The 25,748-nt window shown below is 43.1% G+C and overlaps 2 protein-coding genes across 2 annotated transcripts in view; one reads left to right on the top strand and one right to left on the bottom strand.

Moving 5' to 3' along the window:
* The first annotated feature begins 432 nt into the window (after positions 1-432).
* On the top strand, positions 433-12,095 carry SAMD13 (sterile alpha motif domain containing 13). The gene is made up of 4 exons (XM_009635090.2): positions 433-530; positions 1,173-1,257; positions 5,345-5,456; positions 11,388-12,095. Exons 2-4 carry the CDS (start codon positions 1,205-1,207, stop codon positions 11,529-11,531), a joined length of 309 nt encoding a protein of 102 aa, XP_009633385.1. The 5' UTR covers positions 433-530; positions 1,173-1,204; the 3' UTR covers positions 11,532-12,095.
* An 8,768-nt stretch (positions 12,096-20,863) lies between these two features.
* LOC104122902 (uricase) overlaps positions 20,864-25,748 on the bottom strand; it is a 12,724-nt gene continuing 7,839 nt past the window's right edge. The window contains exons 5-8 of the mRNA XM_035890656.1: positions 23,322-23,508; positions 22,692-22,815; positions 22,194-22,277; positions 20,864-21,207 (exon numbers count right to left, since the gene is read on the bottom strand). Coding sequence (XP_035746549.1) covers positions 21,070-21,207; positions 22,194-22,277; positions 22,692-22,815; positions 23,322-23,508 — 533 coding nt within the window. The 3' untranslated portion in view covers positions 20,864-21,069. The remainder of the gene's footprint in view (positions 21,208-22,193; positions 22,278-22,691; positions 22,816-23,321; positions 23,509-25,748) is intronic.

The following is a 25,748-nucleotide window of genomic DNA, read 5'->3' as shown; positions in this document are numbered from 1 at the left end:
GTCCTGTGCGGCCGGGGCGAGGGCACCTTCCGCAGGCGGGCTGGTTCGGTCGCCGTTTGGCTGTCACCTCAGGTGAACCAAGAAGTGATTTGAGGGAATGCGTGGAGTTGTTTGGTCAGCGGTACGGGGAGAAGCATCTTTGCGATCAGTTTGTGACTGTTTTCTTGGTGTTTTACGTCCTGCTAGCTGTATAATAAAGGGTCTTTTTTTTTTTCTTTTTATAACAGCAGCGTTAATTGCTATCCTCTATTTTTGCAAAGTTTTAGCTGAAGGGCATGATTTCCCTATTCTGTACTTCCCAGAGCGCTGTGACATTTCACTGGCATCCATTAATGCTACAGCAAGAACATCCTGAGTCCTTGGTCAGTTCTTTGGTGCTCTCTGAAATAGAAATGGCTTACTCGGGAACAGAAAGAAAAGGCTCAGGTCGTTTCTGCATGTTCCGCGGAGCGGTGGAAAAAGCTGCGTGGTGAAAGTACTCCAGCATGCTGCGAGGAGGGAAGCAAACTGGATTTTCTCCTGTGTCCTTCGTATGCTCCTTTCCTTTTCAGAGTTTAGCATACCATACCTACAGAAGAAGCTGTGCTAGTGCAGGAAGGATGGTCTTACGGATAAGATACCGATTTAGGCCTGAGGAGTTTGGGGCTCAATTAGTTAACTCTGCTTGCTAGCTTTATGTGCGAGCTGGGTATAAGTCAGCCTGTGCTCATCTGTATCCCAGATTCCCCATTTGTAAAACAAGGCTATGGATTTCAAAACCTCACTAGGGATAAGATCATACATCTGTTTGGATCCTCTGAATAGCAGGGTGACCGATGGCATAATAAGCCCTCTTGCTATCTAGCTATATATTGCAGGTCAGTCTCTATGTGTGTGAGTATAGAGTTTGATCAAAATTTTATTAGTTTCAGAAAGGATCAAATGTAACGTTACCTTCCTTGATTTTCAGGCATGAAATATTTCTTGTGTTTGAAGCACAGGTCAACTTTTCTTCGTTCATTAGCTATTAACAGCTTTGCCAGGCTTCTGAGGGAAGCAGTCTTTGACAGCACCTTTGCTCTCAGGTGGAAACATGGTTGTGTCCCTGTAGAATGCTTGTTTCTGTTACATTATGTTGTTCTTTTCATACTACCAATAATTAAACACAGCTTTTTTTCCCCCCTATTAATCAGTTGCTGAAGTAAAAGAAACCTCTGTCCTCCCCATGCTAACTGTTGACATGGAAAACAAGGAAAATGGCTCTCTGGATGTCAAAAAGTAAGTGAATCCATAGTGTTCAGTTTATGTAAACAGCACACAGATTTTGATTGTAGTTTTCCTTTGACTTAATGTGGTTGGCAGGGGTGGGCACCTCCATCTTTGCTCATTTCAAACCTTCCCCGTTCTCAGTTACTTTTATTATGTTTCAACATCGAAATGAAAGAGTCTCGGGCACTGAACTGATTAAAAGTGATATGTGGGAGGACTGTATAGCAATGGAGAGATGCAGAAGCTAGTAACTTAAGTTAGGGTTATACCTTTCTCCATTGATTTCTCCTCTCAATCAGAGACTAAAGCAAGTGGTAGCACTGTAACCAGTACTCTACCTCTGCTCACCTCTCTGCTAGTGGCCTTTGCAGAACTGGTGCCTGATGGTGAGGAGTGTCCTATGTGGAAGTCTGTCTCTTTCAGCGAAACATGGGCCCTTCTGTGCTGACTGCCCAGCCCTCTAGAACTGGGAAGTAGTAGCGGCAGTGTATTGGTGTCAGTCCTCTACTGGAACAGATATTTATTGAGAAGCCCTAAACTGCTGCATTTTTTACTTAAGACCTAGGGTGGGAATAAGACAGAAACGTGATGTGCACTGCTCTAGAATTTTCATTAGTGCGGTAGACTGCAGGCTAAGGGATAGGAACTGTTTTGGAGGCATTTCTGTATCCTTAATGGTCAGCAATTGTTAGATTAGGACTAGCAATTCTGAATGAAGTTATGATCTGAGAAGTGGAGTTCTGTGTGGAAAAATCTGGCTTTGCTGCTTTAGGGTTATAGAAGCTGTGCTGTGATAGATATATACGTATCTAGATATAGATATATTAAAAAAAAAAGCACACAAAGAAAGGTGCTAGAGAGAGTTCTTAGTCCTCTCAAACTGCAACACTTCTGCAAAGCTGCACCACATTCTTCTCCTTCAGATCTCTTTTTCTATAAGCCTTCCAAGAAAACTTGACAATGTTTAGGCTCCCAGGCATTAGAGTAACATAAGTAATAATAATAATGGTCACTTCAGGATGCTGATAAAACACCTGATTACCACACAGCATCAAAAGACCTGATGGCAGCCATTAAAATTGGCGTGCTCCCCCTTCACTTGAGACGTTGGTTACACCACACCAGCATAAAACACATCATCCCTATTCAGCAACTGGGAGTAGATGATACCTTGTATGTCCCTCAGAAGCCACCTTCAGCTGGCAGTCTTGCTTCTACAATGAGGACTCCATGGTGGTGGGGGGAGAAGGGAGGCATTCAAAGCAAGGACAGTTTGCATTTAATCATTTTCACCTTGAGGCTTAGGTGATAAAGGCTCAACTACTAATTGTGAAGGTGGCTTTTTAAAACTGATGGAGATTGTAATTAAAGTGATCAGGAGCTGTGGTTTCTAAAGGAATGTGTACAGTATGTATGTGCACATATCTACAAAGGAAGTATTTGGCACTTTCTTGAAGCAGTTATAAATAGCTTGGATAAAATCTGTTTGTTCACAGCTATATCCGTTTGGGCCTTGCTGCTTCTGCCACATGATGGCAATAAAGGCACAGGGACAGCGGTGAAAAAGCAGACAAGCCTAATCTTTATTCATTATCAGTGCATCTAGTATCTTGTTACAAAGCCTAAAATGCTAGTCCTCTTAAGATTTTACAGCATCCAGGATGTCTGGCATAAACCAGTGTATGGCTAAGCCGTGGCTGTTATATATTCCCTTTTCTTGGCTAAAGAATAGAGCCATGTGCAACAGCAGGGCAAGGAGGATACTGTTAAAGTCTAGAAGCCAAGTGAGCATCTGTGTGGGTAGATGGGTTAAAATCCAGCCAGCCTCCAGCAGTCTGCCACATGCCTTTGAGTCTCCTGCAGCTGTAGCTGTGGAAATTGAGGTCCGGCATGATGCTATTCCTTGAGGCAGGGGCTTGCCATAATTTCCTGTGATTAGTTAATAACTAAGGTAGAGCCCCTGAAGTCATTGCAGTTGGGCCTGGGGTGTGGCTGGACCGAGCTGTAGTTCCCTAGTGAGAAAAGCAGAGCTAGATGAACAACTAATGCACCTGGGCTGAAATACAAAATTGTGGGAAGAAGGGTTTAGGACCATATTTAGTTTGAAATTAAAGTGTTTGGGGAATTAAGCAAAATACAGTTAGGAGGTATTTTTACAGATTGAATCTTTTCTTTGCTGTTTAGGAAGAAATAAATTCAATATCTTTTAGGGTTTATCATGGTTTTTTTTTTTAAATACTGAGCTGTTTGTTTAATTTCAAGTAGAAGATGAGTCATTGCAAGTGATAGTCTCTTAGGGAAAATGCAAAGATTTAAATATAATTCTTCAAATGTTGCTTTTACAAATAAGTGTAGGTTTTGTGTGATGCTTTTCACATTTTACTTCTTAAGCCCCAGAATGTGCACAACACCAAAAATCTTAATTGAAAGGCATTCTTTGATTTAAAAAAAAAAAAAAAAAAAAAAGGAGCTCTGATAAGGCCAAATAGTCTCATTTTCAATTTTGCTGAGTTTTGCCTTTCTATGTAATCACAATCAGTGAAGTGATTCATGAAGCAAGTAGTTACTTGATGAGCAAAAGTGAGAAACTCTGGCCCTTTGCTCATTGCTCCAAAATATGTGTATATTCCGTGTGGTAAGTGAAAGAAACTGCTTTTAGAAGGCCAAATGCAGCATGGCTTCGAGGTTGCAGTGTGAATCTCAAGGGCCAGAATGTTGTTGTCATATCGACAGGTATGTTCGAAGAGTTAGGGGAGAAGCAAAAATCATTGTGTTCATGATTCCTCCTTCCCAGGGCTCAGCTAGTTGTAGAAACTGGGATGTTGTAGAAACAGTGATGGGAGGTACTATATGTGTTTCTGTTTGCTTCTCTTTATGGCTGGTTGGAAAAACAGTTGGCTGTTGATTCACTCGGTTGTTTTGCTGAAAGACATACAAGTCTAGGTGAGACAGAGGTGGTGACAGTTGGAAAAGAAAAATTTGAAGGACAAAACAAAAATGCTGTCAGGAGAGTATAATCTGTGTTTCTTCTCCAGCTGGTGCTGTTGAGAATCAAAGTCCTGCCTCTAAGCTTCAGGACATGGAATGGCCAGGATTTTGACATCTGCCCTGACCTGTACATTTTCGATATTTCTTCATTAGCATTATGGTTAAGCATGCAGAACAGTGGAAAATGTCTGGCATGAACTTTAGGACTTGTAGTTGAAGAAAAATGTTAAAGAAGTTTGTTCTTTTGATGTCTTGCTCTTCATCCTCCTAAACTGCTGTAGGAAAGGCAATCAAGCTGACTGTGTGTCTTTTTTACCAGGAATTTGCAGATATGCAAAGGTGATCTGAGATAGGTTGATGGCAAGTTGAGGATAAGAATGGCAGGAGAGGGATCGTAATATGAATGACTGGTCGGTTTTGCTACTGTGGAAAGCAATTGCCTGAGGTCAATCAGAGAAGGAATTAATTCTTTGTTTAACAGATGTTTTCTCAGATTCACAGCTATTTAAACAGTCCATAGATTTGCCCAAAAATGAGTCCAAAAACAAATTTGGGGAAATTTCCTATATATTAGAGAGTGCCTCTCTTCTTTTTATTTTTGGGTTTTTTTTTCTGTTTTGTTTTGCAAGGTAAAGATGGTTTCCAGTAGTTTCGTCCCGTGTTACAAGGAAGCACATTCTCGTCTGGGAAAAGAATAATCCACATACTGCAATTCTTTGTCAGTACTTAGTAGCTGAAAATAAGCTGCAGTCTTGAAAGACGAGGATTTGGTACCTCAGTCATGGTAGTCTTTGTTCTCCAACTGTGAAGGCAGCACACTTGCAGGAGAAGATCCTGACTGATTACCTTTGGCTGAAAGTAAGAAGATTTCTTCTTCTTACTTTCTTCTTTTCTGAAGGGAGAGGTACCTCAGTTGTCCCCAGCATCGGGTCTTTGAAATGGAAGAGAACAGGAGTGACTGTTTTGTACTGGGGCAGGGGGAGGTGTGTTGCAGGACACTTTTCCTGGAGGAACAAGGAAGGAGGGGATGTACACAGGGTGTGCACAAAAAAGCAGCAGATGCTCTGCACACGTTTAGTGATTACTTGTCTGGATTTGCACTTTGCAGTTCAGTAGAGAACGGCAGACCTCCAGATCCTGCTGACTGGGCTGTTATCGATGTTGTGAATTACTTCAGAACAGCTGGATTTGAAGAACAAGCCAATGCTTTTCAAGAACAGGTAAATCTGTTAGGAAACACCTTTTGACTGCCACCAGTCTCTTGCATTGCACATTTTTGCCATGGACCTGGTTATATGCTGTTAAATGGGTGTGAAAATCCCACATGAACGGGGGGATTTGAGTCTGTTATTGAGTGAAAATCCATGGGACTATGATCTTTGAGTAATAATATTGTTCTACAGGGTGTGGATAACGTGTTGGAGTTTGTTTAAAACAGTCATCTGAAAGGCGAGGAATCTAAACAAGTTTCCTGGCTTGGACTCAGTCTCCCTGTATAGCCCACTCAGTTTCACTGTCTTATTATTTAAAATGTGAGTGGTAATTCCCTTCTTCCTTAGTGTATTGTGCAAATACACTCATGAGTATAAAATCCAGGGCTCCTAAGAAGCAAGTTGCGTTTGAAGATGTAGGGTGAAAAAGGGGCTGCTGTGTTGCACTGAACTTGGCAGTGCAAGCCAACAGGAAAAGGACAAGTAGGCAATAAAGGGGAAGACTCTTTTTAGGGACAGGAGCAGTGTGTTTGTAGGGCTTGGTCTGAGAAAGAGGTTGGGTCTTCATTTCTGGGCCTTGTAACTGCTGATGCTAATGGACGGCTTCTTTCGGTAGTTTTGATCAGCAAACAGCTTAACAGTTGTACGGCCCCTTGTAACTCGCCCATCAGCACACTGGTAAGGTGTATTACTGGGGCAGGATAGGGGATGTTGGCTTACTCAGCCAACAGCCCACCCATTCCATAGAGAAGGGCCTTGACATCTCCAGATTGTGAGTTCAGCACCTTCCCTGATGAGTCTGTAGGTGTGACTACCAGGAAATTAGCTACCAACACTTGTATTTAGTATCAAAATAGATGGCTTGACTTTCCAAGGCACTGAGCTAGTGCAAGTTATTGGCAGCTTTTCAGGGAAACTGTACATCTAACGTGAAATAATGTTACTGTTGGTCAGGTTAATCTTGCTGACCTTCAGCACCTGGACAGTGAAATCCCATCTGATCGTAACTGATGAGTATAATAGAGCATCTAAATTTAGCTCTTTGTTCTTAGGGGTGAAAAGCCTGGTGTTTGGATAATTCTCTGGCAGACTGCAGAGAGAGGCCCTTTCTGCAGCTGCTACTAATTTTTCAGAATTTGAAGACGGGTAAACAGGCAAAAAAAATTGTTTGAGTGTATCCATTCCTTAACACCAGCATCCATGTCTCCTCAACAGCTCTGGAAATGTGGCTTAAAAAAACCACAGTGGCGAAGTAATTGTGGCCTCTGGGGCTTTTTCCTTATACTGACAGATACCTCTGACTTTCATCAAATATCTTAACCTCTCTGCACCTCAGCTGCCTTGTCAGTAATACTGCAGTAATTACTACTGATCTTGCAGCAGCAAGGTGAGGCTAACTCATGAGTTTTGGCAAAGCAATTTGCAACAGCCTGATGGAAAGCAGCATAGAAGTAGAGTGTAAAGGTTTTATTAGTATTCTGCAGTGAGGGCAAGTGGCTTCAGGAAGATAGCTGAAGTAAGCTGCTTTTTAGCAATGTGTTGCCAGGGCTCTGCTAGGATAGCCATGGGCAGAAATGTGGCTGTGATTCTGCTGCCAACTTCACTTTATGCCAAAGCCTTGGAGAGAGAGGCTGACAGCTGCCACCAAGATACAGCCAGGAGAGGTGGGACGGACCCTCGTAGCAGAAGTCATTGCCACTTCTTTCCCCCTCCGTTCCCTTCGCAGCACAAGGAGCAGCAAGTGTCTGGTACTCCATGCCAGCTCTTCCAGCCTATTCCCTGTCTGCACCAGGAACAGCCCCAGGACCAACCCTGTCCCTAAACCTCCCACCAGTGGTGACGGTCTGTTTCCTCTATGCTCTTTACTGGCCACTAACTAATTCTGTGTACTTATGGTATTTGTTAGCAGGATCTGCCAGGCCTTCTGGGTACAGCAGTGCAGTCAGGTTCACTTTGAACCCTTAGCTGTCCTCTGTCTGTAGAGTGACAAGGCGTGCAGCTGAAGCTCTGGCCATCTCTTGTGTTTCTCTGCCATTTGTACTGCAGCTTGTCGGGGCCCCAGAAACCTAAATTCATTTGATCTGCTACTGCCTTGAATATGTGCTATAATGGGAGTAAGGTTGTAAATGGTAAAGGCAAGTATTCCATTTCACCTACAACATTGGGAAATTGTTTTCCACTGAACTGCTTCAGCAGGGGTAGCACAATGGTTTTCTTACAAAACATCTATAGCCCAGAATGTAATCATGGGATTTATTATTACATTCTGCTTTTACACAACAGTAACTGAGTCCAGGCTTTTTCTTTTGATGAATCTGAATACATCTGGACTCACCCAAAGCAAGTGACTCAAAGAATTATTAAGACCTGAATTTTTCTTACAACATTTTAAGGAAAATGAGAAGACATTTTAAGGAATGCAGAATTTTTTATTAAAACTGTATTGTAAGTGCTGGTAAGAAGTGATGATTGTATGGTGATTATACATTATTCCTTCTTGGAGTTCCACTGATGTCAGCAAGTCAGAAGAGCTCACTGATGAAAAGAGATTCAACTGAAAGATGTTGCCCAATAACAAAAAAACCATAACATCAGCAAGCAAATCAGACAAGCCAAGAAGCTGGGGACACAGGATAACTAAAGAGAGAGGCAGACCAGATGCAGGATGAGGGTGTGAACGCCTTCAAAGAACTGCTGCCTGCCAGTACGTGGCTGAGCTTTCTCTAGGAGCCCTGGGAGCAAAGGAGGCTGTGGCTCACTCAAAGACTGAAGCTGTTTGCCATGTCTTGAGACATGCTAGTCCTATGCCTGACTTTCATTGTTGCCCATGTGGCTTCTTAGCCATTAGTATTGCAATAGCCAGATAAGCCCAAGTAACCTGGTGGTAGTTTGCTGGCCTCGCTGCAATGCCTTAGCAGACGGGAAGAGGGTTTGATGCTAGCTTGTGTCCACTGCTGCTTTCTAGCAGAGCCACGGCATGGAGGAGAACGTAGGCGTGCTGGCTGCCATGGTTTTGTGTTAGCTGTACTGTGAAACCTTGCAGTTCTTAGTCACTTGGAGAAAGAGTGCTGGGGCGACTTGAAGCTTAACTGGTTCTCTGGTGTTGTGCTTTAACCCCAGCCAGCAACTAAGCCCTACCCAGCTGCTTGCTCACTCCCACCCAGCGGGATGGGGGAGAGAAGTGGAAGAGTAAAAGTCAGAAAACTCATGGGGTGAGGTAAAGGCAGTTTAATAAATAAAGCAAAAGTTGCGCACGTCAGCAAAGCCAAACAGGGAATTCATTCCCTGCTTCCCACCGGCAGGCAGGTGCTCAGCCATCCCCAGGAAAGCAGGGCTCCATCAGGCATAACGGTGACTTGGGAAGACAAAGGCCATTGCTCCAAACATCTCCCCTTCCATCTTTTTCCCCCAGCTGTATATGCTGAGCATGACGTCGTACGGTGTGGGATACCCCTGGGGTCAGTTGGGGTCAGCTGTCCTGGCCGTGCCCCCTCCCAGCTCCTTGTGCCCCCCCAGCCCCTCGCTGGTGGGGTGGGGTGAGAGGCAGAAAAGGCTTTGGCCCTGTGTGAGCCCTGCGGAATGAAACCATCCCCTGTTTCCAGCATAGATCCAAACCATAGCCCCATCCTAGCTGCTATGAAGAAAATTAACTCTACCCCAGGCAAAACCAGCATATCTGGTTATTTGCTGAAGACAATACGCTATTGCTGCTGAGGGCGTCGTGGCACAGTGGGAAATTACTATTAGCTCAAGTTGTGTAGACGGGTGCCTCTGCAGATGACATTAAAAAGGCATACCAAAAGCTGGCATTGAAGTTGCATCCTGAGAAAAATCCAGAAAATAGGTTAGCAGCAGAGAAGAAATTCAGAGAAGTCATCAGAGCATACAAAATCTTACCTGGTGCCAAAAAACGGAATGGCTATGACAGATCTACAGATGCAGGTTTAAGTGGAAAACTAGGAAGAAGTGGAAGAGGTAAAGCTCACAATGCACACAAGGATATAAATCCCTTGAATTCTGAATACATAATCACTCATTTCTACCCAGATATGTTTAGAGAATCAGTTTTCTATTCAATGAAAGCCTTACTAGTTACCAACTTTTCTAGAATCCACAGGGAACCCTGTGGAAGAAGAAGGGAAAGGAATAGAGATGCTTTTTTCCTATTCTTGGAGTTTCTCCTGTTCCAGGTACTGGATTTACTTCATTTGGATCCTACCAAGCTGGAGGCTGTTCTTCCTCCATAGCATCGTTGAACAGCAGCAGAAAAGGCAACTTCAGATCGGTCATAGCAATGAGCAAAATACTCACTGGTGTCAAAATTCCCACAGAAGGAATTGTGATGAATGGAAAAGAGAGAATAGAAACTGGTTTTAACCATTAACATTCTCAACAGTAATTGGAAAGAGGCACCTGCTATAATTGGGTAAAAAGTTATTGGAAACTTTTTTTCTTTTAGAAGTACTGTTACATTGCACTCCTCTGAGGGATTAGCAGTCATCTCTTGGGGAGATTTTAAAGAAACTCCACTTTCAGCTGATCTTTGACTGTGTTGTGGTTTGTCCATGTATTTTGTATTTATAAACTTTATCAAATTATGAGAGAGATCAGTCTGGACAAATTCATGCTGAACTCTAATGTAAGTCTTCCTCTTTTCACGTTGAGTTGTAATTGAGGATGGGATCTCTGACATTTCCAAGGCAACATTTAATATATATAAGGAAGATGCTGCAGTGGGATAAATTAATGTGTGATGTTTATAGTATTTATAAAAATACAAAATTTTGGCAATATATTATCATGGACAGCAACAGTATATGCAAGCATTTGAACTGGTTGTTGGCTATCGATAATAAATTCAACATTTAATAGTGGGGTTTTTTATTAAAAGTAAAAAAGAATGCAACAGCAGGGTGATGTCCAGTGCAGGAGAATGCCATAAGGCTATACACTTCTTTGGGCTCTGGTGACCTTGGGAGGTCTGGCTGGGTTGTGAGACAGCAGTCAATGCATTGTAGTGTGGGTGTAGCTCCTGTTCCCTGAACCGTGCAGTGTGATTGAAGTGTAGGAATGTGTAAAGAAAAGGATGATCTCATGTCTAAAACGGAGATGGGAGTTGGGAGATGTGGATTCTTTATCTTCCATTTTGACCATTGAAAAATCATTTATAGGTAGTTTTCAAACATACAACAAAGTTTTGAGGTGGAAAAAACATCTACAGGATTTCTAATCTAAATAGGTCAGAAAGCCAAGTTTTGAGAGAAAAAACCCCAACATATCTGTGATGTAAAAGTGGGAATTCTAAGCGGGAATGAGTAGAGGTTGTTGAGACCCACGCTGGGAAGTTGCTGCTTTTAGCCTCTTCTGTTTTAAGTGGAGGAAGAGAAATTCCCTCAGAGCGTTGAGCTCCACAGTTAGGCCCTTCTAAAATTTCTGATTGCAGGAATCCTTTTGTTGTTGTTTTTGGGTTGTTTTTCCCCTCCACAGGAAGCGTGGGAAGGTTGGCCTTTTAAAGAAGGCACCTGGAGTTATTAGTAGATACCAACTAGTCCAAACTTGCATATCGCTGTCAATGGTAATTCTTCTGAAATGCACTTCATAAGCCACCTTCTTAAGAGTGTCCTTCCCTTAATCACTGATAATTAGGCAATCTGCACATGTACCTATTAATTTGAAACAGATTTACAAGGAGGGAATTTTGAAATTAGGCTCTTTGAGTTTTGTGCTTGACTAAATAGTATTTATGCCTTCGTCAGCACAGGTGAGCGCTTGAAAAGCAGACAGCAGAATTTAGCAGCTATAAACGTAGTTTCAGGAAAATAAAGGCTACTATTTCTTTTCTTATTGATCCTCTGTAGTAGTCTTCCATTTGTTGCATGACTGTTCTCATCTGTTAGATTTGTACATTTGTCTTTATCAACTCTTTAATTCTTCTTATAGGAAATTGATGGCAAATCATTACTGTTGATGACAAGAAATGATGTACTGACTGGACTTTCATTAAAACTGGGGCCTGCGCTGAAAATCTATGAATATCACGTAAAACCTCTACAGACACAACATCTAAAGAACAACTCTTTATAGCGAATTGTCTAATTGGGGTCGTGTTGTGCCTCAAACAATAAATAAGCAATTTGGTTTCATGTGATGGAACTTTGTAAAGAGAGAATATATCTATTAAAGAATTTAAACCAAATTACAATATATATCCTATTGGATAGAGTTGGCAATATACTATATACTGAGTCTGAACTGAGAGAGGTGGTGTGTATTTTTTACATAGTACATAATGATTTTCTCTTTTAGGAGTTGTCAATGAGCATGTTGAGATAGCTACGTCACTGTATCCAGAACAAAAGGGAGGTATGTCATTCTCATTTTTGAGCCGGACTTGTTCTTGACTTCATGAATTAAAATACCAAAAAAAAACCCCAAAACCCCAAATAAAGTTTACATGCATCTTTGGGAGAGAGAAACCAATTCAAGTAGGTTTTAGTTTACATTAAAGACCTACTAAAATTACTACTTATAATTTTAGGATGGGACTGACGCTTGCCAACTCACCCTTTTTTGCAGAGGGTCCTATTTTGACCTTATTAAGGTTTACTTGTGGTATGCTGCAATGTTTAAAGCTGTACATACAACTAACATAACCCCTTCGATAGCAGAAGGCGTTGCTGACAGGTGAAACTGGGTTGTGTATTTTTTGCTGTCCTTTAAATTTTCAGCTTGTTTTCACCTGGTTTTAATAGTAGTTCTATGTAAAGTATAGTTGGTTTTAAAAAGTTTGTGTTGCTTTGCAAAACAACAAAAAAAATCATTTTATTCCTTTTTTTAATTTATGATAACTTGTTTTCTAACATTATGCAGAAATTTGTAAAAAAAGTAAAATCTGCACCTTTTTAACATTGTCATTGGTGTTGTAATGGTTGATTTTTTTTTTTTTTTTAAATGCTTTACTTAACGGTTTGAACACTTGTTTTAAAAACTGAAAGAAGCTGTCTCGTCACCATACATCTCTGTTAAAAGAGAGTCTTGTTCAATCTGTTTGTACCGGTTCCCTATTTGATAGGTTGCTTGCTATATCCCAATAAAGCATTGCTTATGTTTGGATACAGTTTACTTTACAGATCTTTTACTTTCTCTGTTTCTTTGTTGTGGTATATTGAAGCTCCTGTTTTTCTCCATTTTCTCATTAAAAAGGTACCAAAACCTACTTAAGATTCTGTGTTCTTGTGATTACTTTTAACACCAAGATATTTAAAGATTTCATTATATTTGCTTTTTCTTATCTAGTGTTATGTACTGCTGAAGGAGAGAATTTGAAGCCCTGGTCACAGTTCACCAGTAACATCTGTGCTTCTCTTACCCGTTCTAGAGCTGTCAGTGGTGCAGAGACGCTGTGCTGGCCCTGGTACAGCAGGGTGGCTTACCCAGAATGCCTGGGAGACAGCCCGCAGGTGGTGCTAAGCACTGTCTGGGCTTACCATCTTCACTGGCCCAGAGAGCTTCATGATTACCCCCAGAACTAGGTAAAGCCCCCAGATGTGAGGTTGCATCTGTGGGGCTGAGCAAAGAACTGGGAAGAAGAAAATAAGTAGGACAGTGTGGTGAAAGTGAAAATGGTGTGGGAGGAAATGGTGAAGGGGTGAAGCTGGGAAGGGAGAAGGTAAGAGAGAGTGGTGCATTCCGCCAAGTGGGGACAGGATTCAGGGAGAGGAGAAGCTCCTGTAATCACCTGCCTGGCTGGTGGCCCTTGCCTTCACTCTGACTTGGCCAAGCGCAAGGTGGCTGTTGATGCTACAGTGCTCAGAGAATTGCTTCTGGTTTCTGGTGTTGAGATTTGAGAGGGGATAAAGCCACATTAATAGCTGTGCTGTAGGTAAAGCTCACAGTGTATGGTATAATACATAACCTATACAGCAGTATGCCTTCTTGTGTACTTTCTAACCTTTACATTGTACAACATTTATTTGGATTTTGGGACATTATAGGAGACAGGGTTGTATTCACCATTTCTCTTTCTGTCCCTTGTATTGTGCTCACTTCAGGTATCAGTCTGTTAGCAGCAGGTTTGTAAGTCACAGTCTGAATCCTACTTATGGTTTTATTTATAGTTTGGTAGCATCCAGAGATACCTACTGGGAGTGGGGATCTTCTGGAAGGCTAGATGCAAATAGAGACCATCGTCCCTGCCTTGGGGAGCTTTCACGTACAGTTTGTATCAGGCTAATTACAGGCTGCAGTTGAAAAATTATACATGAAAATCCTAAATATTTTAATATATAGAAGGTGGTATGTTTATGAAAAGGATTAGGTGAAGCAGCTGCCTGTAGCAGTCCAGAGATGCCTACCAGCCCTGTATTTGTAGAATTATTATTGGAGCAGAATACGTAGTGCTATATTACTGAAGGATGAATTGAATATTCTCTTTTTGTCTATTTGCGTCTTTGGTGTGGGATTGACACATTTTGTAAATCTATGGATGACACAGAATTGAAATGTATTTATTCTGTCAGGGAGTAAAAATCTCCACTGTACAGCCATGAGAGCTCATTTGGTGATTACTGAGCACCATGCTTTCTTTTAACGTGTTTTAATGAGCAAATGAATTGTATTCAGAAACATCCAGATTGTATTCCCCTTTTGATCAGCACTGCTCACTGGTTCATACAAGTAGAGGCCTAACAGAAAGCTCGCTGCAAGTGTGAAAGGGAATTTGGAGGATGTTACTCAGAACCGTACCAATTTCTTTTTACTGTCCCTGATCTTTATTGTAGTTTCCTACTGTTCTCTGAGCTTTCTAATGCTGCTGTTCTCTTTGTGCAGGTGACCGTTCTGGTTTTTGTCTGTTACATTCTCCTTGCTGTTTCTGGGATAGCAAAAAATCTTTTTTAAAAGAAACTGGAGGGTTTGAAAGAGGAAGTCAAAGCTGGATTATTTTTAGCTACCATTCCTCTTGCAGAAAACACAGCTGCTGTTGAGATGAGGAAGCGACGGATGGGTATGACTGGATACCATGTCAATACTGCAGTTCTGAGAGTCGCAGAGCTATGCAGGAATCCAGCTTATAACGTGCCCTGAATGTGCCTGCAGCCAGGAGAGTCCCTCTTCCTTAAAAGCCCTCCCTGTGCTTTGGGTGGTGGTTATGCTGCCGGGTCTCCAACTGCTCAGCCGATACTGGGTGTGAGAGTGAGGGTGGTCTCAGCGCTGTGGGTCTCCTTGCTTTCATGCTGAAACAGCAATCTAGAGGGTGGCCTCCTTGCCCTAGAGGCAGCTTTAAGGAGCAAAGCAGCAGTCAGCTCCCTGGCCCTGCCGCCGGTCAGCACAAGAACTTGCATCCAAGGTCCTCCTCTTCCCTCTCCATCCTCCTCCCTGTCCCTCCTCTTATCCTTTTCATAATACCACTAGTGCACATCTATCGGAATCTTTCATAGCACTTTTAAAAATTGTTTGAAAGCTTTACAATATTCCTTTTTTGATATGATGGTTGTGAGATATATCTTGGTACCGTTCATCAGCTCTGATGTTCGCTCTCCTCTCAGGCTGTAGATACGCAACATGTAGCATGTTCTCTTTGTATCCAAATACAGTGCCAAGTACCACACATCAAGCACCTGATGTCAGCAAAGTATGGAGGCCGTGGCTGTGCCTGTCCACCAAGTCACTTTCTCAACCCGGAGAAAAATGTTCTGTCTGCTTGCTGATATCTCCCATCCCTGCGTGTTATTGTTTTCTTTAAAACAGTTTGCTCTAATGCACTTCACTTTATCAATTCGTAGAAAATTCTCTGCTCTTATAATTACAGGACAACACTCGGCAGCTGTAGCAAAGGGAGTGGCCACCCATGCATCACTCCTAGTTAGAAATGGCCCAGGCAAAATGTCACGTTAGGCCCTTGCTGTCAGTGATTACTTGCTAATTGAAGTTTCCTCTCTTCTCACACCTTTTTTCAACATGTTCAAATTCTACCAAGTCCTTTACCTCTTCCTCTTTTTCAAAATCGGCGTTTAATTGGTCTGTTATCTTCAACACTCCTCTTTCCACTGTCACACTTAAGTTACACTCACAGTTATCTGGAAAGCAGAGGGTCTTACTTCCTGTGAGTCTGGGGGAAGCTACAAAGTGATTTTTTTTTTTTTTTAATGGCAATATTGTCTGAAATTTGAAGGCTGAGTCTGAGCAGGACCTGAAAAACATCGTCTCACTTTGCCTCCGTTCTGGTTCTTTACTTCCAAGTCAGAACAGCAGTTCCTTCCCTTCCAGGAATGGGCCCACGAGTCATGTGGGAAATTAATTGACTGTAAATGTGCATGTGAACAGTGTAACCGTCACTGGCTCGGTAGGCAGCAGGGCGAATGGAGCGGTGTAGAGCGGGGTCTGCTCTAATCTCTCACCTTCATTTCGGGGACAACTTGCACAGGCAATGGATCAGCTTCTGCTTTATCTCACAGGGAGTGAGACGACTTGGTGCTTGGGGACGTCAGCCAGGAGAGCCCATCCATGTCCTGCTCCATCACACCGAAGGCCTCCATACACCTTCACCTCTGTGTTGCTCAGTTTTGACAGCAGCTTCCCCTGGGGGAGGTGCGAAGGGCAGCGGCTGTCATTAGCCCACCAGAAGCCTGCAAGGGCAGTCTCCCTTGCAGTAATGGGCAGATTGATTTAATAAGTAGCTTTCCTTCCTGTTGGGAAAGGCTGTGGTCTTATTTTTAATATGATAATGTAACAAGGTTGTTAAATTATTTTTTGCTTAGCCCCTGTAATTGCTTGATTTAGTGATGTTCCTTTGGATCCCAGATGTGCATTCAACTTGCTCCCAGAATAACATTAGCTGGCAGATGCTGTAAATTTGGGGGATGCAACTGTAACCTCAAACACCTGGAGAGCCCAAGAGGAGCATCGTGAAGACTGTAAGTGGCCCTTGGTCTCCATGCGAGAGTTTTGTTGCTACTGAAGGCTGCTGGTGAGTACTGGAGACCACTGCTGCATTTATATGCTGCGCTCGTGAGCGTCTTTGTTAAAGGAAGAGTCAGCAGTTACAACTGCTGTATCATCAGCTGATCTGCTGATCAGGCAACAACTGTCTTGGCATTGGCAGGCTTGCACTCATCTCAAGATGTTCTCTTCCCCTTTTCAGATGATTGCTATAATTCAGCTGCCCCTCCATAAGCACTCTGCAGTACTTGCTGTGTTGAAGATGCCCCTGACTTTGTGGCAGCTAAATCGTACAAAAAAAAGGGAGGGAAGGCTCATCATTTCAAGATTCCAGAGTAGCGTTGCTTTGTCTTGTACTGGTGGATTGCAGCAGGAGGAAGGATGTAAAGAGTAAGGGACTTGTAGCTGAGTTTGTTTCCCAGCTGATGGCCAAACCACAGGGAGAAGTGGGGAAGAGGGTGTGTGCCTGGGTGTAGCAACCCTGTTTTGCAAGGACACTTCTAATCCCTCCTCCCTTCTGTATAAATACCACGTGCCAGTTTGCCTGGGCTTCTCTGCCTGGAAATACGGGTAATCTGGAAGATTTGGAAACATTGTGGGAGTACAAGGCCGTTAAGACTTGAGCTCTTGTCTTTTACAGTCAGATGTAGATGTTAATGTGGGGATTTGTGCCTAATGCCACTCTTGAGAGGTGGCAGCAGCCCCCCTCAGTACACTCTGGTTTCTGCTGTTAAGTTTCCCTCTGCACCAAAGGTTTCTCTGCCCCCTTTTTTGTTCTAGTTTGGAGTCCCTCCAGTAGTGTTTGGTTTGGGTTTGTGTTTTCAGCTCTGAAGCAGCCAGAGAGGATACTTGTCCTCAGTCATTTTAAAATTTTCTGTTCTCTCCCTCTTTTGATTTGTCTGATATTCTTTACTATCACTGTATATCTCCCTCCTCTTCCCTCCCCCCCATCCTTCCTGCTTGTCTTCTGGTATCTCTTGCCTCTGTTACCTTATGTTCCCATTCCAGGCTGGCCCCCCTGTGCACCTCCACTCACCAGGACCTGGGCTACAAACGCCTGTCCCTGCAGGCAAGCACGCACTGGCAGCGCTGCCTGCCCTGCGACGGTCAGCTGGCAGGACTGAATGGTTTTACCTTTGCTTTTGCCTCCCAGGCCCGTGAAGCGCCCCTCCAGCTCTCTGGCAGGCAGCAATGGGGTGTGTGCCCCTTTCCTGGTTCTCTCCACTGCTCGTTTTTTGTGAGCCTGGCAGAGGTGAACTGCTGTCCTGATGTGTAATTTGGGCTGGATCTTGAAGGGGACGTGGCAGGCTTCAGCTCACTGCAGCTGGGAGTTTGCAAGTCTGTAACAAAACTATGTAGCAACTAACCCCAGCTCATGGTGTTTCTTATTTGATTGTCATAGATCAGTCATACACCAGCTGATCTAGTAAGTGCCATTTATACATATGTTTATATATATATATATGTACATCTACATATGGGACCAGGTGTGTGGGCATGCACTCAGGTACGTGTGCATGTCTTTTGTCAGCCTGCTATGAAGGGTAAGGTTCAATCTCAGAATCACAAAACGTTTTATATCCTAATTATAGCCAAGATGCAAGTTGACATTTTTGATCCTCTAACTGGAGACATTTAATAGGTTTCGTTTCTCGATACAGCTGTGTGCTTTCCAGGAGGAAGAAGCTTGGCTGTTGTAGGTACACAAATAGCAGGATTCTAACTTCAAAAGTATTTATATTGAGATTTCTAGCCAGAAGGGGGTTTTTTGGTCATTTTAAGTTAGCTCTGTTCAACGTAGAATCAGGGTTCTGTACTCCTGATAAAAGCAAGATTAAAAAAACAAAAAAACAAACCAAAACTTTAAAGAAGAAAAAATGTAGCTGTAATAGTTAATGAAAACTGACAGGTTTAAATGTTTGTTGGATTGCAGGTAGCCTGAATACACATATAGAATAATACAGCCAGTGAAGACAGATCACTCGTGCTGACCCCGAAGGTGACGTTTCCTCTCTGGTTTAGGTGTTGGCTAATGAGTTTAACTTGTGCATTTCGTCTGTGTGACGCTGGTTGTGCGTGGAGCGTGATCAGCAGCTGAGGAGGATTGCGGTTGGACTGTCCTGGGCAGCTATCAGAATGAACAGAAATAGGATGTGAAAGAATCGGACGCTAAAATGACAGTAAGATGTTTGAAATGGCACTTGAAATAGCCTGTTTCTTGGTAGGAGATTCCAGGCCCTATAAACTGCTGGGATACAGCCCAGCAAGGTCCATGTTATGGGCAAGAAGATGTATTTTAAGTGGCAATTTTACGATCTGCTAGCTGCTGCTCATTTTCATGAAGTCTGATTTCATCAGCAAAGCATCACAGCTGCCTCTGAGTAAAATACAGTAAGCAGCTTGAACAGCTCCCCAGGACAGGAACTGAAACCGCCCCCCGTCTCAGTTAAAATAATGCAAGTCCATTGTAGAGACTGACTCTAATGAAGCTGGGAATTTGGTCAGGCTTCAGGCCCAAGTAAGTCTGGATAAGTCCCGTTTTCAAGAATGATTTATGCCGTTGTTATCTGAACCTAATTGCAACATGGAAAATTCGGGCTTCTTCCGATTGCCTAAGTACTTTCTTTAGCAGCCTGCCCACGCAAAGTGACTCAGGTTTGCAGTGCTGGATGGCGCTGAGCCGAGGTGCCTTTAAAGGCTTGCTGAATGTCTGCATGTCTGCGGAGCTTTATAGAAATCTCCTTGCCGGAGCAGCGTACATGTGTGCTTGTTGCCACAGGAAAGTCTAAATAAACAACTGGTTGCTGCTCCGTGTCCTCGTTCTGCCGGGAAGGTTAGTCCAGCGCTACCTTACAAGCCCACAAACGAAGCGCAGGTAGTAACAACAGGAAACTTTTCGCCTAATCCAATACATTTCTCATAAGGTAGAAGGGAAGTGGGTTGTGAAGATGTGCCTTGTTTAGGAAGAGGTAAATACTGGAATGTTCAGTGAGATTCTTTCTCATGCGTTTTTAACAATTGGTAGCGAGCTGTCGTTTGGAACAAGCCCAGTCGCTTTTTGAGGTAGAATTAGCTGAACTGAAACATACTTCTTTAACTTACAATGTTGCATTGATATCTAAGTAGTAAATGGTTTCATTTCTTATTTGGTAAACAGTCAAATACTGGTTGGTTTGGTTTTTTTGATGTTGCTCTTTATTTGCCCTTAAAAGATACATTAATAAATTACAAGCACCTAAAAATAGCAGAAATAGCAAGACATAAGCCCACAAGTACAATATAACACAATCTAACAAGGTAAGAAAGAATGTCCCCAGCAAAAGCTAAAAGTGTCGTAAATAAAACTTTCAGAATTGGCTCGTGACCAGAGAGCAGCACTGGGACAGATTGGCTCTGAGGTATCATTTGTCCTGTTGTTTTTCGGGAGATATGGCAGGCTTGTGAACAGTGTCTTCCCTTTGCATCTGTTGTGCCCTGCTCACCAAGGCAAGCTCCTATCTTGCAAAGCACCTCGAAATGTCACACGGTGCAGGACATGTTCTTCATTTTCGGTGCCTATGAATGTAATGATTGTACCCAGAGGAATGCTGCAGGGTGCCTAGATTGGGAAGGCGCAAAGGCAACCGAAAGGCAGTTTTCAGGCACTTCCCATTGGATTTGCACTCTGTCACGTAGAGTCTGTGAAAATGACGCCCGGAGAAAATCGAGAGCAGTGGTTAGAAGCTGTCAGAAGCTGAGGAGGGTTGCTGTTGCAAATGTGGTAGCCGCAGTTTGCGAGACAAGAACTGTTGGCTGTGTGGATGTATCTCTACGTTCAAAGTTATCACCTGGGGTAACTAAAGCAAGATACGCAAAGTCTGGCTGTCTAGCTTTCTCCCTGCACCTCCTGAAAGTAATAGGGTTACTTAGGCTGACTCCTGCCTGCTCAGAAGTCACGATGAGATTATTAGACTAAAGAAAACTATTTTATTAAACTTACAGAGATAGCCTGAAACCTCAAACACCTCAGCGATTAATATAAAAGTAATTATATAGTAACTATAGTTTGACGAGTAGCAGCAGCAGCCATGCAGTCAGAATACATGCAGAGAAATTAGTCAACAGCTGTAACTACTCACACCGCAGAGGAGATATAATAGGTCTTTTTTCTTTTGTGTATTTTCTTTTTTCATTTCTTTCACAAAGAAATCGGTGTCTGACTGATTCCCTATTCAGTTACTGGGTCAGAACCTCAGCTCTGTAGATCAGTGTGGCATCAAGGGTCGTGACAGGTTACGTCAATGAAACCTCTGGTCTCATGCCTGTATATTCACTTTACTGAAGGCATGCTAATAAATAGAATATACAGAGTTGCTGATCTTACCTGTCGAAAGCATGTTACAGGCAGTATCAAATGAATTGTTTTGTTAAGAGGTCTGGGAATAGGTGGTTTAAAAATTAATTGACTATAATGTTTCCAGCCGGGATTTTCAAAAGAGCATAGGGGATTTCAATCTGCAAATCACACTGAGATTCAGGGACAGACTTTGATTTCTGAATTCCTGAGGGTCCTTCAGAAATCCCAACCTCAGGAGTTCATAGAGGGAAAAGTAGTCAGCAATGGAAGAGGCCAGTACAGAGTATACGTTGATAGGAAAGCCGATCTGTTAAGTTTATCAGGAAGGTGTGAGTGTCGCCAGGCGGTTTAGTTTCCCTGGGCAGCTGCCAGTCCAAACTGACTTTGCCTCTCATCTTTTAGCACATGGCCTTGTGCTTCTAAGAACTTCTTCCTGGCGAGCGTGCAAGCGCAGGAGCCGTAAGGAGTTTCCACTGGAACCAGGACCTGAGGGGGATGAGCACAAACACAGAGGTCATTTCTCGGCCAGCGCCGTCACAGCAGAAACTGCAGGGATTCACCACCCCTCAACATCATCCCCGGGCCCTGCCCTTCCCTTAGGAATATCAGTGGTAGATTTTGCTGTTATCTCAAAGTGGATCTGTAATATCCACCTGAAAGAAGGCAGGCGTGGGGTAGGATGGCAGCAGAATCACAAGACTTAGGGAGGGGGACGAGAGCATGAACAGGCTGTAGACCATTGACGCAAAATGGAATAACCCAGTTCCTCTCTGTCACGTGAGGATAACATAACAGGCTTCCAGCTGGACCTGGCTGTCAGCTAGAGCAGCTGCGGAGGGAGGAGCAAACAAATCTCATCCCCTGCACCTCTCACCTTCTGCCTGATCCCAGGCTTATGCCTTGTTAGACCAGTCTGCTTTGGCTCCCTTCCCAGAAACATCCCTTCGCTGTTCCCTTAGCGTGCTGGTCTTTGGTCACCTGGGATTAGCCTATGGCCTGGCTATAACCTGCTTGTAACCCCTCGGCACCAAGGATGCTCCCTGGCCTCTGTGGTGCTGCCGGTGGAGCAGAAAGAAGAGCCATAGCGGGCCAGCTTTTCACACTACCTGGCTCTGTGAAAGGGTGCCGTGACACATTCTGCTTGCTTAAAACTGCACAGGTTGACATTATCACTAAAAGTCAAATTCAGCGGAGAAAACAGCAATGATTTTTCAGAGGTAGTCTCTGTTACAGATCCCTTTGATCTCCGAAGCGTCTGCTATGCTGCTTTAGCTTTCATCAACACCACAAGAAGGCAATTACCCTTCTGCTGTAATCACTGTAAATCTCTTGTAGAGCTAAGGTGGAGCTTTCACTGGGGCTGGGGGACAGTTTGCTCCCTTTAACTCTGTTCAGTGCAGAACTGGCACTATTCTTTGAGGCTGAGTATTTCTAAAGAGTCCAGGCAAGTTGTGTTTGGAGCATTTACTTACTTCTTTGTCATTGGTCAAGCCTAGATTCGTCATGTCTACAACATTATAAAAAGTGTTGTTCAAGACGACTTCTATGACCTGTACCTGAAACCATAAACACAGATGAGAGAATGAATTAGGGCGCCTTCTCAGCCAACAGCCTGGCAATCTTTTCACTCACTATAAAGAAAAGCAATGCAACCCCCACCTTCCCCATATGTACAGTTGATAAAATGCAATCTATTGAAGATGTAGGCAATGTTGTAGCACCCATTTCACTTTTACTCATGTCTTGCCAAGCACCAAGTGATAATTCTCCCCCAGTATGTTCGCAGCTGGGGAGCAGCACATGAACTTCTTGGTGCGTTCCTATTTTTTTCAGACCATTTAGCTGTACCACTAAAGAGTTTCCAGTCTTACTTAGAACTGTCAGAGCAAATAATGGGCTCATTTTGGTCTTCGGTCCGATTAACATTCATTATTGTTTAAGTAAAACATCGACAGGAGAAAAGAAGATACCTGTGACACTTTGGAAAGGACACACATCTGGATACAGTTGACAGTCTTCTGGTAAGAGGGTGAATATTCCCCACACTCGGGTGGCCCAGAAAAGGCTTCAATGATACATTCACGGATTTTGTTCCTAGAGGTAACACAGGTTCTTACAAAACCTTGTATCAGCTGTCTCTGTCTAGATCCATAATGTTTTACTGTGGTTTGGGGTTTTTGTTTTTATTTTCTCTGTCTTTTCTGACAAATACGTAGCACATGGGATTTTATGGAAGAAAAATTTCTTTGTCCTGTCATCTCCAACTTCCCCACCCAGCTCTATAATTCATAAATGGTTGTTTTGCTAAAAGTATTTAACAAATTAGTTGTTAGTTTGTTCTGCTGAAGTATTCTGTGCTGAACACTGAATTCTGTCCATTTGAACACTGTCCATGGATGCACCGTCAGGGAGAGGAGTACCCCAGTGCCCGCCGGGGCGTGCCTCTCGCCCCCGGTACCCGGGGCTCAGCACCACCACCGAGGTCTGCGAGAGTGGCTGCTGCACAGCAACTGCAGATCTGGCCCTTACACTTGCTGTACTGTATACAGAGGGACTTTGGGGTCATAGTTTAGGTAATAAATATTTGATTAGATGTATACCATATGGAATCAAAGTCAAAATCTCTGCATTCGCCGTATGACCACTTGCAGAAGAGCTCTCCACATAAAATCCTGTCGTGCCTCTCAGGAAGTGTGGTGTGTTCATTCTTATAGAAGCCCGCGAATCCAGACTGTGTTGTCTTCATAAGTTTCAGATCTTTAATTCCAGCAAAAACAACCAGAGGACCTGTGATCCAAAAATACGAGACAATATGAGCTCCTTTTCAGGGAGAGAGAAGGAAACCTCTGGAGCACACTTGCAGTGGCAGCTCCAGAGCTGTGAAGCGGTCTCTCCAGGACCCACTGTGTGCTTCTGCTGCAAGCCTAGCTACTTCTAAAAATTATTTTCTGCACACTGATGCTAGTGGAAAGGTAAGAAACAAGACAGAAACTACTGAAATCAGAGCTCAATCTAGAAAGCAAAAAATCCCATCAAGTGACCCGCAGTCAAGGAGAGGTAAGGACAACCTTCATCTCACCTCCTTGGAGCTGGAGCATGCATCGGGTCAGCTCTCACCGATGTCAGTTCAGGGACTACTAATTGCTCTAAAGGGAAATCAAACAGGCTACCGGGGCTGTGGAGTACAGGAGAGGTGAGGTGAGCCTTGTCTAACCATGGAGATGGGTGTAGAAACTGTACAAAAGCTTGGAGCCTCAGTCAGAAATTCGCTTTTCATACCCAGCCTGTTGTGAGTTTTGCAGCCGTAAGAACGAGAGGGTGAGGAGCCAATGCAAATCCTTGCCGTTCAGCTAATGAGCAGGAACTGGCACTGATACAGATGCCACCCACAGGTTCAAACTGACAGCGTTTTTGCTCTTAGCCGCTATTTATAAAATGCGCTGTTGTAGAGCACTGCTGCATGGGTGCATCGTCATCTTCTAAAGACCAAACTGTTGTGTCCTGAACTTTTTCTTCTGACAAACCTTTCGGATGGCAGCTAAATAACTTCAAGCAGTCAGTCATTTAGAGCGCACCAAACTGATGATAACTGAAAATCTCACTGACCAGAGCTGCCAAAAACGCAGATTCAGAAAAAAGAAGCTTCACGGCACGCGGGGTTATCCAGAGCCTGCGCAGACCGTGCGTGGCTGAAGCCCATGCTGCTGCTTCTGTGCTGCTCTTGCTGCTCACGCTGGCTAGTTCAGAATTAATCCCTGAACACGTCTGGCGCATAGTAATCCTGCCTTTGACTGGGAAGACTGGCAGACTTTGTCTTTAAACCGAATTTATACTGGAAATAATTCTGCTGTGACAAATATTTCTAAATGACGTTCAGAGGTTTAGGTTTTTTAAACTGCTTTGTCACTGGAAATTGCCAAAACTGCATTTTATCTATTTCTTCTCTTGTTTACATTCATTATTGTTTTTGAAAGAGTTGAAAGAGGTGGATTTACACTTTTGACTCCATCCCCCTATTATTTACTAAAGTTTTAAAAAAAAAAAATTAAAGAAGAGACTGCCCTTGGATGGGATATTCTGGGGTTTGTTCAGATCCCGACGAATTCATTGCTTGGGTATAAGATTGTAATACACAGGTACTCCTGTAATGCAGATACTATCTGGAGATACATTTATCTCATCTCCAACTACATAGCCTTGTTTGAAAGAGCTCCTTGCAATGAATGATTTACCAAAAGGCCGGCTTGGCTGGGTAGCCATCGACCTGAAACTCGCTCTGGAGAATTTAACACCAAGGCAAAGTTTTCGAGGTGAACAGCCCGTGCTGTGCGCTCAATATGTTTTGTGCTTGTGCTCCCTTCAGTTGTCAAATGTTGACTCTGTTAAGTTACTTAGGATGTTTTCAGTTTCCAAAAAACTCTGAGCCTTTCATCAGCCAATATAATGGCAAAAAATAAGCCTGTAGTTCTAGTAAGCCTCACTAAGTTTCTTTTAATGATGAGAGAAGTGTTAAAAGATAGGATTAACTGAGAAATAAATTTCTGTGTCTGGCTGATAGGTGCATAGGAGGATGCTAAAGATAGAGAAGGTTCTCTTACAAGAAAAATAAAAGGGAGTTGAAAATCTTCTTTTTGGTTATTGTTCACCTAGGCAGGGAATCCTAAAGAAACAGCCAAAGGGCTACATGAAGGGAAGACTAAGAAGGAAAGGCAGTTTCTTCAGCAAGCCTTAAAGGCTTTTTCTTTGTGTAGAACCTGAAATTGCAGAATTTCATGCTGAATTTTCAGGGTGATGAAAAATTTAATTCAATCTATACATTAAGAGCAGCAGCTTTTCAAGAAAGAATAAATGCCTTTTTCTTTAATTTTTTTTCTTTATCCAGGTTTCTTTCTTAACATTTTCCAGAAACTTTGATACTGTTGAGGCTGCCAAAAATCCAGCAGTAGTTAATATTACTAGGACCATTAAAAAAGATTAGGCCAAGAGGCACTGGAGACTTGTACGGGCGCTCTCTTTGCTTTCAGCAG

This window comes from Egretta garzetta, unplaced genomic scaffold, assembly GCF_000687185.1.
Source record: "Egretta garzetta isolate BGI_Z169 unplaced genomic scaffold, ASM68718v1 scaffold43, whole genome shotgun sequence".
NCBI classification, from domain to species: domain Eukaryota; kingdom Metazoa; phylum Chordata; class Aves; order Pelecaniformes; family Ardeidae; genus Egretta; species Egretta garzetta.
Note: the sequence above shows the minus strand (reverse complement) of the source record. Positions and strands in the feature narration are given on the sequence as shown.